The sequence below is a fragment of the Pezoporus wallicus genome, unplaced genomic scaffold, assembly GCF_028554395.1.
Source record: "Pezoporus wallicus isolate ANWC-B61680 ecotype Strahan unplaced genomic scaffold, APGP_CSIRO_Pwel_v1 contig_6732, whole genome shotgun sequence".
NCBI lineage: Eukaryota > Metazoa > Chordata > Aves > Psittaciformes > Psittacidae > Pezoporus > Pezoporus wallicus.
Window position 1 is genome coordinate 2,842,086 of NW_026638638.1, and position 14,845 is coordinate 2,856,930.

At 34.4% G+C, this 14,845-nt stretch overlaps 1 protein-coding gene across 3 annotated transcripts in view; it reads left to right on the top strand.

Annotated features, from left to right (window-relative positions):
• CWC22 (CWC22 spliceosome associated protein homolog) overlaps nt 1-14,845 on the top strand; it is a 30,043-nt gene that overhangs the window by 4,087 nt on the left and 11,111 nt on the right. For 2 of the 3 annotated variants that reach the window (XM_057411652.1, XM_057411653.1), the window contains exons 4-14: nt 34-153; nt 320-574; nt 1,014-1,142; nt 3,094-3,262; nt 3,597-3,650; nt 4,569-4,704; nt 4,793-4,999; nt 5,117-5,179; nt 5,385-5,480; nt 6,644-6,725; nt 7,917-7,977. In XM_057411652.1, the coding sequence (XP_057267635.1) occupies nt 34-153; nt 320-574; nt 1,014-1,142; nt 3,094-3,262; nt 3,597-3,650; nt 4,569-4,704; nt 4,793-4,999; nt 5,117-5,179; nt 5,385-5,480; nt 6,644-6,725; nt 7,917-7,977 (1,372 nt within the window). The remainder of the gene's footprint in view (nt 1-33; nt 154-319; nt 575-1,013; nt 1,143-3,093; nt 3,263-3,596; nt 3,651-4,568; nt 4,705-4,792; nt 5,000-5,116; nt 5,180-5,384; nt 5,481-6,643; nt 6,726-7,916; nt 7,978-14,845) is intronic. The other variant, XM_057411654.1, reaches the window with a different exon arrangement.

The window sequence follows — 14,845 nt, forward strand, 5'->3', positions numbered from 1 at the left end:
TACTAAGAATTTTGTGTCTTGGGTTGCAATTAGGGATGTAGAGCGTGACAGGTCTCCATCTCCCAGAAAGAGAAGATATTCTGATGACAGCAGATATGACTATCATGAATATTCAAGAAGGGAATACTATGATGACAGAACTTCAGAAGGAAGGTATTAAGCCCCTTCTTAATCAGTAATAAAATACTCATTTTAATGAATAAGATGAGAAAACCTTGCACAAATCCTTGGGTATTTGGTGGTCTGAGTTTTTTTGTTGTTGGTTGGTTGGGTTTTCTTGTTTATATTTTTTTTTGTTTGTTTTTGGGTTTTCTTTTAGAAGGATGGAAAGGGGTAGAGACAGACACCATGAGAAATGGGAGGAGAGAGAATCTGATAGAAGGAAGAGAAGATACTCATCACCTGATCATAGGAGTCCAGAGAGGTCAACAGTCCAGAGCTCACTTGCTCATGATGAGACCTCTTCAAAGAAGAAGAAGGAAGAAGTGGATCCTATCCTTACTCGCACAGGTGGTGCATATATTCCACCTGCCAAGCTCAGGATGATGCAAGAGCAAATCACCGATAAAAATAGGTGAGTTGAAAGTAATATATTAGCATTTCTACTGCAAAGTGAAACGGTAAAGAGTTTTGGTGAATGCTGGTGAAAATGGGATACCCTTGAAGAGCTGTGATCATTCTTTTGAAGGTATCTTTCTATCAGAAGAAAGGTAAGAGAATCAGATTATGACTGTACCTACTTCTGCTGTGAAGTGTAAATGGAAAAGTGGGATACCAGGGATTTTCTAGAATATCTTGGAAATCTGAGCATACTGGATTATACCATGTCTGTGGAGAATTACATATTGGTGTATAATGTTGTTTTGGTATTTTCCTAATAGTTAAATGCATAATTGTGAACTAAACCTATTTTACTGATTACAACTTACATTTGTGTTTTCATATATATATATAAATTCATGCAATGCTACCTCAGATTTATGCATTAATAATTTATTATACCTTTGTAATAGCTTGGCATATCAGAGGATGAGTTGGGAAGCCTTGAAGAAGTCAATTAATGGTCTTGTCAATAAAGTGAACGTTTCTAATATAGAAAACATCATTCATGAGCTCCTTCAGGAAAATATTGTTCGTGGAAGGTAAGCCTTACCATTTGAAAACATTTTCTTGTGTTTCAATGATATCTGCAGGATTGCTTTTTGTTGTAATGTACAGAAAAGATTATTATGCTGTTTGAGGTCAGCATGAAGTCATGGTGATTGTGCAAACAGTGTGATATCTTGCCTTGCTTTCATTCTGGTGTCAGTAGAGGTTAAATCTGCTAGCCTAAGGGAGTATGGATTTCTTAGGCTGTCTACCACTTAAACATACCCAACCAAACCACCACCAACAAAAAAACCCTCTGAACAAAATATCCAGAACTGATTCTGTTAAATTTCAAACAGATAGCAACACTTTTTCTATCAACTTAGTCACTTCTATTTGAGGAGGTTATAGCGAAGGAATATATGACTTTCATGCATGCCATACCTCATGGGAAGATTAGAATCCTGCAAGTAGCATAAAAATGACAGGAGAGAATTAAGTAAAATCTAGAGAATGAGTAAGTGGTTCTTGAATGTAATTTCAGTTAGAAGTAATAATGAAGTCTCAAAACAGTCTGTGTGGGGCTTCTTTTTACTTTCCAGATTTCATGTCCCTGAAACTTAATTTTCATATAAGCAGCAATATTTGATTTTAAAAATGAATTTATTAAACGTATTTTGAATACACTTGTCTGTGGAAGTTTTTGTGTGTGGTTTATAAGCTTATAAATTTCAAAATAATGTAGATGGAAAATGGCACCATTTTCCTTCTTCTTACAGTTAATTTTGACTTCCAAATTTGCAGAAAAGTGCATATGAAAGTAATGACTTGAAGTTTTAACTAGCTCTAAGGCCTTTTCTGAGTTTGCTGAGTAGAGAGTAAATAGGATCTGAACCAGACCAGTTTTAGTGTATAAGCAAGAAGTAACTAGTAGTTTCAGAATTAAATAATTCTGGGTTTGTGCACTAGTATGAAATGAGTCCTGTTTCATGTGTCAGCCTCAAAGTAAGTAGGAATAAGGTCCTTATGCAGTTTGTGTTTAGTATCACATAGGTGTTTTCTGGGGGGATTCCAAAAGACCACAGAGAAGACAGAGTTGGATACCTGTGTGCAATTTGATGTTTGGAGGGTGTTTTTCTCTTCACCCATTTAGAGTTTTACTTTAGCTATATAACTCTATTACATACACCTAAAGCATTAGAAGAAACAAAACAAAGGGGGAGGTGAAGCAGGAGGGGACTCCCAGGTTCTTTTCAGACTTCAGCCTTGGTATAAATGTAAGAGAGACTGCTAGTATGATAAACTGTTATCTCATGGGCTCTGTGTTTAAATTCATGTAGGCTGTAATAGTCTTTTATAATCAGTTCTCAGTTCCAAAAACTAATTATGTTGAAAATACTCAGTGTTGTTTGAGAAAAGCATTGAAAAGTATTACTTTGCCCACTCTGGTTTTACTGAACATTCAATTTTATTACTCTTAGGTAGATGTTTATTGTAAAAGACCTTTTATGGAAATGTAATTTTTATTTCTTAGAAGTTCGTTTGGCTTGTTTAAGTTATTATACTGAAGCGCAATTCTGTGTTTCATAAATGGTTGCAGAGAAGATGTTTTTTCTGTCACAAACAGGTATTTGTTTTCTGAACTGAGGAAAAGAAACAGCAAAATCATACAAATTTCAAAACTGGTGAATCTGTGTTGAGGGATAAAATATATTTGCACAATAAGAGATGAAGGCTTTGTACATGCTTAGCATTTTCAGATGTAGTTTGAATAGAAATAATATTTAATGAAAGATAAGGTATCCATTTAAGAATTTCTTGTCTTGAACACGTGAGCAACACATTTTGCAAAACTTTTTTTGTGACATGATAAACAGCAGTTTGAAAATGACCATCTGGTATCTTCTAACTATTCCAGCTGTAAAATACCATTTTATGTGATATGTACTGAATAAAAATGTTGTTTTATTACCAGGAAAATCTTAAACTTACATATTTTTACAGGGGGCTGCTGTCTAGATCCATTTTGCAAGCTCAGAGTGCCTCTCCAATTTTCACCCATGTTTATGCAGCTCTAGTGGCAATTATCAACTCAAAGTTCCCAAATATTGGTGAATTGATTCTCAAGAGGTTGATACTAAATTTTCGCAAAGGATATCGCAGAAATGATAAGGTATGTAAGATCTGAAGAAGCAACACGCTGAAACTTATAATTCTGTTAACTTGTATCATGTGTGTTGCAATTAGGCACTTGAAGGAACACAGCTGAGACCCGGGGGTTGGGACATACTAGTATATTAAGTATACTGCTGTCAGAATATCATGAAAGCTTGACAACCTGTTATGGGTTGGTACTGTGACAGTTTTGAGGGGTTCGTTTTTTAAGGCATAATTGTGAACAACTGTCAGTAGCACATTTGATTGTGAGATGTACACTCTGCAGTATGTTTGAGTTACAAATTTTTTCTTCCATATACAATGTGTTAAGTTTCTGTTTTATTTTACAGCAACTTTGTCTAACATCTTCAAAATTTGTTGCACACTTGATGAATCAGAACGTGGTATGTTACTTCATGTTTCTTCTCAATTTAAAGCCTGTATGGCTATTTCCTTAATTTCAAGACAGCAGTTGCCTAAGTGGAGATACTCTCCCAGTTCTAAAGTTTACTGAAGAACTCAGTTCAGGTTTCCTTCTGATGCCTGCTTTAAGTTGTCAAGACTTTTTTAGAAAAGGCATTGGGAATTGCCTATGCAGTTATTGCTTACCATTGCAGTTACGCTCAAGAGCTTCACCAGACTTGGTAAATATGTTTGGGCTAGTACTGAGACAAATCTTGATGCAAAGCAAGTATCATGCGGGGTTCTATTCCACACATCTTAAAGTGTTCTTGCAACACTGTCATCTCTGTTAAACATCTGTGGACACAGATCTAGACTCAGTTGCATCTAAATTGAATCAAGCTCTATGCTACATTTTTAAGTGTTAAAAATCAGGATACTTCAATTAAGTAATGTCAAGAAACAGTGTTTCAGGAATGCATTGGGAATATACAACATTTTGGGAAAGAGGAAACTAATCCCAGATGTGCCATTTGCTTGTATGCCTCACCCTGGAAGACCTCATTTAATTGTAGACACAATCCACTAACTTACATTACTGAAACTAGTTATGCTGTTTTGTTTGCTTCTTGGAAATGCAGGTGATTTTTTTTTTTCTTAATGGCAGTATGTTTTTCATTGTTTGCTTCTTCACTTCAGTAGTATAGTTGCATTTGCCACAAAGTTGGTATAAATACAGATGGTAAAATGATATTTGAAATTTTGACTTAGTTTTTTATCAGCTTTGTCCCACTACATTTGCCTTGCATGTGTGATTGTGTTGTGGTATCCTCAAAGGCTGGACTGCTCTGCCAAATAAATCACTATAATAATAGTGTTACATTGTATATTCTAATTCTTTACTGATATTCTTTCTATAGGCTCATGAGGTTTTATGTTTGGAGATGCTCACTTTACTTCTTGAAAGGCCTACTGATGACAGTATTGAAGTAGCAATTGGATTTATTAAAGAGAGTGGGCTCAAATTAACAGAAGTTTCTCCTAGGGGTATTAATGGTAAGTATAATTAAGGCAGAATGTTTGTGGTTTTGGTTTTTATATTAGTAAATGTTTTCATAATTACATTTCTGTCTTTTTTCCAAAGCAATCTTTGACCGTCTTCGACATATTCTGCATGAATCTAAAATTGATATGCGTGTTCAGTACATGATAGAAGTTATGTTTGCTGTACGGAAGGATGGCTTCAAGGATCATCCAATCATTCCAGAGGGATTAGATCTAGTGGAAGAGGAAGATCAGTTTACTCATATGTTGCCATTAGAAGATGAGTACAACCCAGAGGATGTTCTTAGTAAGTTAGAAATGGAAGATAATTCTAGGACTACATTCCCCATGAAAACAAATTTAAGATTAAGTATTCATCATTTTCATAATTTTGTGTTTTAAATGATTCTTTTTTATTTTAAAGATGTTTTCAAGATGGATCCAAACTTTATGGAAAATGAAGAGAAATACAAAATGCTGAAGAAAGGTAGGGATGTGCATATACACATTTATATATAATATTTATAAGTTTACACATTTATAGGTTGTTTACTCACCCATTTTTTTTTTTACTCTGTCACATTCTATACCTGAGGCACCACCCATTTCACTCATAAATGTGGGATTAAGTTTTTTTGGTAATGAAACTACTGTGGTCTATAGTACTTTAATCTGGGATACTGCTTTTTCAGAAATTCTTGATGAAGGTGACAGTGAATCTGAAGCAGATCAAGAGGCTGGAAGTAGTGAGGAGGATGAAGATGATGATGAAGAGGAGGGTGAAGATGGTAAGTGTATGTTTAGCACCTTACTAGTGTTGGTATAAAAATAGCAGTCCAAAAAAGAGCATTCAGCACATGCAGAAAATGAAAAGCAGCTTTGTCTGATTGTTCTTGACCACGTCAGTTTCATGTGAGAAAAGCCTCATAATGTCATATATGTGACACCATAATGAAATATAATAATGTCATAAGACATTAAAAATAAAGAATGTGAAAACACTTCCTTAAAAACTTGCAAAGACAAACCTTTCTGAACACTTTTGATTGATCTGTCATATTTTTAAGTCACTTACAAAATCATAGTGGGTTTTCTTACAACTGTGTTTACATCTTATTTCTGGGCTGAGCTAAGAAACATCTTTTTTTAGTTCACCCTCCAGCCCCCTTTCTTGGTCTTCAGTGGAAGCAGTCAGGGTTTATATGTTTTCAAAGAATTAAATATTTGATTCCCAGAAAAAAAAACCTGATGGATAAGCATACCTGAAATACTTGTGCAGACTGTGTGAGTAATTAAAAAGCCAGCCAAGCCCTGTTCTTGCTGCAGTGTTTCACAGAAGAACAGAGCTTCCGGGCTGAATAAAAGTATGAGAATTTGTTTAACTTTTCATCATTCATGCTGTTACCAGACTTTAAAAGAATGAAGGAATAGTGAATGCCTGATGAACGAAGGTGTTTCCAGGATGGTTTTGGTTCAGAACAGATTTTTCTACTCTTGCTTCACGACAAAAGAGAGCTTTGCAAAATGCTGTGATGTAGAAACACGTATTTCATATTAAAATCAGGGACTACATAAAAGCATTGTATAGTTAAATTATGCAGAAAATACTTTGCTAATAATGTATACAAAAAGTGTTGAACCCAGAGGCTGCAGTGGCTAAGTCATGTGAAAGGTTTTTAAAAGGAGAGTTACTCTCTTTAAATTATATCTCTAAATATTTACTTGTTCGCATCAGATGGTACAAGTACTGATTATTTTTTTTATTATTATTCCTTCTTTTAATAACAAAAATAAAAAATACATCAAGGTGCTAAACTTTTCTAAATATTTCTAGAAGGGTATTACATTGTGTGCTACAGGCTTAATAAATAGTATGTATTGCTGTTCTAAGAAATTACATATATCTGCCTTAGTGCTTTGCTTTTTACAAAACCGCGTTTTCCTTTCCCAGGCCAGAAAGTTACTGTCCATGACAAAACAGAAATTAACCTGGTTTCCTTTCGTCGTACAATTTATCTTGCTATACAGTCAAGGTAAATATGATAGAATTTGTACGCCTTTGAATGTACATATTTTGAAATGGATGAACTAGAATTCTGTTTCTTCTTAAATTATTTTTTAATATACAATTTAAAAAAAAAAAAGGCAGGGTACTGTTCTTTATGGAGCCTGACCTGATAATATAGATAGTTTTAACAAATGGATACCACAGTTCTTATTCTAAGATAAATCCTGTTTCAAAATAGTAGTGAACTGGGACTTTTTCTATGAGGATTACTGCAATCACATTTTTGAGTGAACAAAAGTCAGTGGTCTTCAGATTATGCAGCATATTGTACACCTTAAGCGTTTCTGAAAAAAATGTGTGATACACTTGAAATAGAGATGCTGTAGAGTGACTTATGAAAGTAAGGAGTTCTGCAGTGTGATATTCTTTAGTTCCGTTGCCATCTGCATTGTTTGGAATATAAGTATTACAGATACTGGCCTTGAAGTGTACATTATTTGTATTCAGAAAGGTGTTTCTTCATCTTAAGAATGAAATCCCCTTGCAGTACATGGACAAATCAAAATATGGTGGTTTAACTCCTGTGTCACCTGGGTGAAAGGAGAGATTAACCTGTCATGTCACTCAACTCCATCATTAAAAGTAGGCATGGCCCATAATATTCTGCATGTTTGAACCTGCATGAGGGGTGAGATAATGTAGTTGTGGTATTGCTCTTCAGACACAGGAATTAATACCATACTAAAATGTGTGAAAAGGTCTTACATTTCTCAAAGCTACTGTTCAATACTTCCTTGCCCTGCTTAAGTTTGTTCATCTTATACTTGGGTGGGGGCAGGTACCTAGTGCTAGCTAAAGGCTTTCAATAAGCAAGAACAGGAGTGCGAAGAGGAGAGTGTTGTATATACTGCTTTTGGAGCTTATGTACAGTGCTTGCAATAGTAATCACCCGAGTCGTCTTGTTTTCAGATTGTCTGCAAATGTAATGTGTTCAGATTAATTTTCAGATGCAAATTCATGAAATACAAAATGTTTGTATAAAAAAAAACCCACAGCAACAATAAACACAACAAAATAAACACCTTCCTGAATGCTAATTAAATACTTCAAAACAGTTGAAGCTTCAGCATCAGCAGTCAATCAGTATAATTCTGAAATATTTTTAGCATAGGATATATTGCACAGATAATGAGAACTATTTTCTCTATTATTACAGCTTAGACTTTGAAGAATGTGCTCACAAATTGTTGAAGATGGACTTTCCTGAAAGTCAGACTGTAAGCCTTGCTTCTTATTCTTTTTTGTTACTATTAAGATATTAAGAAACAGTACTGTGGTAGTATCTAGAATCCTTATTCATGTTCCTGGGACCTTGTTTGTATAGCAAGTGGGGTGAATGAGAGGAATTCCTTGCAGCTGTTGTTCCTATGAGCCCTACAACCTTTAGAGCAAATAGGCTGACACATACTTCATGAGACATTTGTCTTATGCAATTGCTTCTTTCTGTCAAGCAGTTCAAATGTCTGTGTATAGTCTCTTTGATGGAAAAGTTTTTTGGGTGAACTGTTGTAACATTTATCCTATGACGACAGTGCTGTAGCATGGCAGTCTTTTTAAGAGCTCTCTCTCTGAAAGAACTCAAGAGTTGAAGATCGTATCTGCAGGCAGCTGTTAATTTTATCAGTGGGCCTTGAAATTCAGCATAGTGCTCCAAGAATGTGGTGTTTGTTGCTTTCACAGTCCTGTTTGAATAATAGTGTATTGAATTAAAGCAGTTATAAGTATAATTGCTTTGCTGTATTCTTGGAGATCATCAGATAAAATCTGTATTGTCTCCAAATCCTGCGTAAGATCAGTACAACCAGTATTCAAGTAAACTGTTCTTCAGCTAGTACTTATACTAGATCCTGGTAGAATGTAAATACCCATCTAATTATATAAGCAGCTTTGCAGTCAGCTGTAAGCTATTATCATAAGAGTTACATTTGAGAGATCTTTTCATTTTCTTGTGGCTTTAATTATCAGTATTCTGTTTTATTTAAAACAATGTGTGTAGAAGTAGCCCTGTTAGCATAATAGTAACTAGTAAGTGGAGATTTGGGCTACAATTAAGTGTTCTTTGAAAAATTGGTTTAATCTAGTAGTCAGCAATTGGTTTGCCTATTAATTTTTCAGTTCTTGTACTGTTTTGTTCCTAAGCAATTTATGTGGAAGTGAACTAAGAACTGAGATTATTATCTAACTCTTTAACTCTGTGCATGAAATGCAATTCTAAGTGTGCACAGGAGTATAATTCTCAGTGAAGCGTAACCTGAAGAATTCTGAAGAGAAAAAAAATACTGTTTTCCAGCAACTCAGTTAGTTATGAAGACAAGAGAGAACAATCTAGAATGTACATACTAAACCATACAGCAAGGATATAATTTGTGTAATACTGCTTGTTAGGTAGCTGCTTGGAAAACTGCTTAAGTGTTTGCGTTTAATATTGTTGCATTCTTCATCAGCAACTAACTGCCATAAGCAAGATCTACCTGGAAAAAAATAAATTTAATGGGGAAAGAAAAATAAAACAATACTGAAAGCCAACCCATTAGTCATATTCTTAGGTGGATTAAAAAAAGAAAAAGGTTGTGGGTTTTTTTTAATCATTTTATGTGGTGTTTTCTGAGATTTGTTTTAATATTTGCTGCCAGGTTGTTTTCTTGTGCTTTCTGTTAATCAGTTGTTTGCTGCAAATAACAGTAACCAGACATACACTGTTGAATTTAAGGGATCGCTTTTTGTAATATGTGAATGTTACTATATGCAAAAATAAATGTGCAGACAGGTTCACTTTTTTCCTGCTGCACTGCAAACACAAAAACTGATACTCGCAATTTTGTACGGAAGCTCTTGGAGCAAGTCCCAGGTTTAGTTTTGAGACTTCGGAAAGTATGAGTAAATTGCATGTACATGAACTGGAATCAGTTAACACAGTGCTAACTAATTTAGAGTGCAGTAGATTTGTTACCAACAGCACTATAATCTCGGAAATGTTTGCACTGACTTTCATGTCTCTTTAGAGAACAAATGACTTCAGGAGACAAAATATGATATCCCATTAGCTATCTAGTTGGGTCTCTAGACCACGTTACTTTGTGCTCTTACCATCTTATTCTAATAGATTCTTTCCTATCACTTTGTGCTTTGGTAAACATGTAAAATTCACGAAGCGTTACAGTTTTTAATATTAAAACTTAAAGCATTCTTTGAAAATTACTATGTTTAGATGAAAAAGAATGTATGGTTTTGAATACTAGTTTGTGTTGCTTTGATAATTTATTTTGGTTAGCACACCACCATTATTAGAAGGAATCTGAGGTGATGTAGTTCAATTCAGCTGTAATTGCTAGGAATGAAATGCTTTTAAAATAAATGCAGAAGTTTCATTTTTGGCATTTTGTGTGTGTGTGTAAGTATATGTCTAAAGAGTATCAGTATCAACCTATGATTCAGTACTAGTTGTAGGAATTACTACAATTCAGTGTTCAAAACTGCTGTGAAACTTTTAATCACAAGGCATCTTCTTTGTGCTGATTTTTTTTTCTCTAATAATCACTGTTATGTTTCACCTGACCTTAAAGATGAGAGAGCACTGACTTGCCCATTGTACAGTCTCATTTATTCAAGCTAATACCTCATGATTGAAGCCTTTATTGAGTTGATTACCCCTGCCTTCATTATCAAAACAAACCACAGGATTAATTTTTTAAGCCATAAAGCACTTTTTTTTGGTTTATTTCCTTCCCTCTTTTACTGGAAGCTTCAGCAACTCATATTGCAGGATGTTGTGTCTTTAACTATAATTTCTTTGTACCTTATGACTCTAAGCTTTAACCAGTCCTGAGAAATTCCTGAAATGTTTGCTGAACTCTCGGGTGAATCTTTAAAGCTTGTTTATGCTTGTAAGAAAGTTACAATTAAGATCAGTTACAGGAGAGGAGAAAATGTCATGGTTGGCTGTTTCTTAAAGTGAAGACCCTGTAGGTAAGAGCTCATCCTCTGTGACAGCTCCTACTGTGAATGGTGATTATCAGGAGAAACAGGTACTAGTGTTTGACTAAAGTATTGTTCATTGCAGTTTCTATTCCTTAAAAATCAGGTGAATCAGCAAAATCCTTTTTTCAAATTAAGTTTCATATTACAGTAACTCCATGTTTTCTATCTGGAAAGCTTTACTGAATAAAATATTTTTTCTTTAATTCTGTCCTTAAGACAGTTTTCCACAGGTTTTGATTAGTAAAGTGTCAATTGAATACAGTCTAAAAACTGAGAGACTATTCAAAACCTAAAGATAGACACAAATGACAGTTTTGAGACTAATACAGTCTTAACTTCCTTGCAGGTTAATTGTTCAGGAAATCTTCGTGTACAGAGATTTTCAGTGTGATTTAGCAGAGCTGAGTTCAGGAATACATTTAGCAGTTTTTACCAGTATTTCATCAGATTATCATGTCACAGTAACTGCTGTGCAACACAAGTGTTTGTATGCTTAATACCAGTAATGGATCTGTTGCATAGCTCCAATTCTCAGAAAGAGGATTAAGGTTCAAATGGATAATCTACAGAATAGAACATCATAACACTGCTTTTTGGCACTGCACTTTAGTACTGGATGCTGAGGGGAATGTCGGCATGTGTTTTTTTTTGTGTTTGCCAGCCTAAAATGGTTGTGTTCTGTCTTGAGATTAACACGTTCTTCCATTTTGCCATGAACTGAAATGCTGCTATTTAAGAAGCAAATGATGCTGTTAAATAGAAACATCCATCTTCCATTTCCCAGCTGACTTGCATGCAGTTAATTTTTAATCTCCAGCTGTATATTCTCCTACCTCAAAGTACTCACTTATTTTCATGTCCTCATCTTTTATTTTTTATTACCATCTGTGCATTGGGGTTCTTGTTCCTTCATGCTCTTCCATGTGGATTCTTAAGATTTAACAGAGAGGTTGTTTTTTATTTGGATAGCTCATTTGGTTTTGTTGACTCGCTTTGGCATCTTAGTTCTATTTTTCTGCATACTGTAAGTATTTAAGTATGTCAGATACTCAGAATTTAATTCTCATGTGTTTCTGATTTTATGTATTTTTTTCTTTTCAAGGAAAAAAGACATTCAAATAGTTTAAGTTCTTTCTTTTTGCAGTAAATTTAATCAGAGGAAGCTTGCTTTTCATAGTGATATTTAGACCCAACTGCAGCCTGCATATCAAAAGGTGAAAACCTTTGCTGTAGTCTGTACTACAGCCTGAGGAACTGTTGTAAACAAGCCTTACAGTTGCTTCTTTGGACATATGTTTAGTCTTGGCAGAGCACCCTATTTCTTCTTTTTAAAAAGTACTGTTATTATCTGTTAAAGGTGCATCAATCCCATGCATTATCAAAGAAGAAAATTTTAACAAAACTGTAATTAGAGGCGTATGGTATTACCAGTTGTTCTGGACTCTGAACTACAAGGAGAGCGAACAAATAAGCTCAACTAAAATGTCATAAATAAACTTTTTACTTGATGCTTTCCTTTAACAGATTTTTTTGTTGTTGTCACTATTCTTCAAGGAATACATTTCAGTTTCTGATGCTTTTAGTTGGGAAAAAAAATTGAGGATCTTCACAGTAATACAAATCTAGACAGGAGTGACAGCTACTTAGCTAGAGAATTGATCCTTCTTTAGGAAAATATGAGGAATATGGATTTATTTTTTTTTTCCTTTTTTGAAAGATGCAACTGCCTGCAGAATACATCTTTGTGAAAGTTTACTGGCATTGTTCAAGCAGAGAGCAGAAAGGGAAATGTCTTACCTTGTTGCCCATTTTCCCTTAGTGGGAGAGGAAGGGAGCACCAGCCAGAAAAACAACCACCCATACATTGTTCTTCCTTTCTGAAAATGTGCCTATCCTGGTTGTCTTCTAGGCTATTGTTCCTGTTTTGGTTGTGGTGAGAACTAAACTTATATACAGCAATGATTGGAACTTTGCTAAATTAAAGTAGAGCCCCTTCTCTCAGAATATCTGCCTCTTATATGCACTTAGCCCTGACAAAAGTAATGGGTCATTGGGTATTTATGTATTTACTTGAAAGATAAAAGTTATTGTAGGCACAGGCTTCTTGAAAGAATTATGCATGCATTTGGCACATTTACATTTTTACAGGATGGTGTCACACTTGCTCAAAGCAGTCCTAGTTGCTATTTATGCATCAAGTCTTGAAGATAACAGAAATACTTATTTTGACTTGACATTCAGTGAGAATGTAGTCCAGGAAACTGAGTAGAGTTGTTGATTTCTTGGATTTATTGTTTTCCTTTGTTATTGTAGGGCATTGCAACTGGTAGGTTTGGCAGCAGCGCCATGGTTAGTTCACAGGCTTGCTTGTGAAAGGTGACCAACCTCAGGTAGACTTCCTGTCTTTTGAAGCAGGACTTTCATGGGCCCGATATGCTGAGTCAATTTGAATTGTCATATCTGACATTGAGGTTAAAAGTATGTTTAATTGGAGTTCTGTTAATGCATAAACTTCCTTTATTTCCCTGCTTTTGTTGTTAATGTCTGGATGTATAAATCTAATGACATGGATACACCTAATTTTCTGAACTGTTTACTATTTTAACTTGGAATATTGTAGCATTTAGTTCAGATTTTGCATAGAATTTAACTGTACTACTTTTCAAATATATTGCCTTAAAGCTGGAAGTTCCATCAACATCAGAATGATCTTATTCTCAAACTGCTCAGGTGACCATCAGCCCAGCTTAAAACATTAGTTATCTTTGTTTCCAGATGTTTTAGTATGATAATTAACAATAAAATAAGAAAGTATTATATACTATATAAATGTGTAATTAATATAGAATTTTAAAAGTTCTTAATTCTTTAAAAGCATTGCTAGCTGAACATTTATAATAAATTCCAACACTTTCGAAAGAAGCTGGCCCTCAACCTGATTTTCTTAGTGTTGAAAAGGACTGCATGTGGTTACAGCTGTTTCTTAGTCCAAGGTGCAGTAACTAATCCATACCTACAGAGCATAGCTTCTCACACAGGCTATGTCTGACCTGTATCATCCTGGAATACTTTAGACAGTCCATCAATTCACAGGATGTTCATAAGATGTAGATTAGCATATATAGTTTGCAAATTATATCTTTAAAAAGGAAATAATGTATTTGATACCTGAGATGTGTGGATCACAACTTGAAAAGCAATCTGAAGTCTGTGTCTCAAGACTCTTCAAAACGTGTTGAATAAAGAAAGGAATTATTAGTGTTATCAGTAGCCTCACTCTGCAGTTAGGATATAAAATTTTGATAGACAAGGTCTTGCTTCCTCATTGCCTTTAATTTGTGTAACATACAGTGCTGTTGACATTAGTGTAATCTCTGAAGAGAACATTAGAAAATGCACATACAGGTGCAGAATCTGAATATTTAGTTAAAATTTGCAAAGATCCATTAGTGGAACCAGTTTACCCTTTTCTGTTCTCTCCAGTCATTAATGCAGATTACATTGTAATCCTATAAAAATGAAAACAGTTTCTAAATAATTTGGAGGGTGGGAATGAAGTAGTTGCTTTGGCTGACCTGAAGTTTCTTTAATGACCTGAAGGATGAAATAGAGTTACTCTTTAATAGGCTTGTGGATCACACAAAGGGGCTTGAGGTTTGACAGGAGAAATCATCTAAACATATAGATTAATTATTCAAAATACCACTTGAAATAATTTGTAATGGGTTCTTTTAATCCGTGGTCTATTAAACCATACCTATATGGCATGAAGTCCCAGAAATGCAACTGAAGTTTTAAGAAGTACTTCTTTAAATGCATGATATCTATTGAATAAGATTATTTTAAGCATATAAATTTTAAGTTTAAAATTTTAGCTGTTACTGATCTTTTCTACCAGAAAATAAACTTCTAGAAAATAAAATCTAAGACTGATTTTCAACTATCTTACTTACTAGCTTACTTGTGTTTTTTGGAAAACAGTCTGTGCTCTATAAATGTGCAGGTGATATTTATGTTAAGATATTTTAAAATCATAGAATACTCCAGAATTGCCTATCTTTATGACATAAAGATACCAATGAGGTAAAAATAGTTTCATTAAATAAT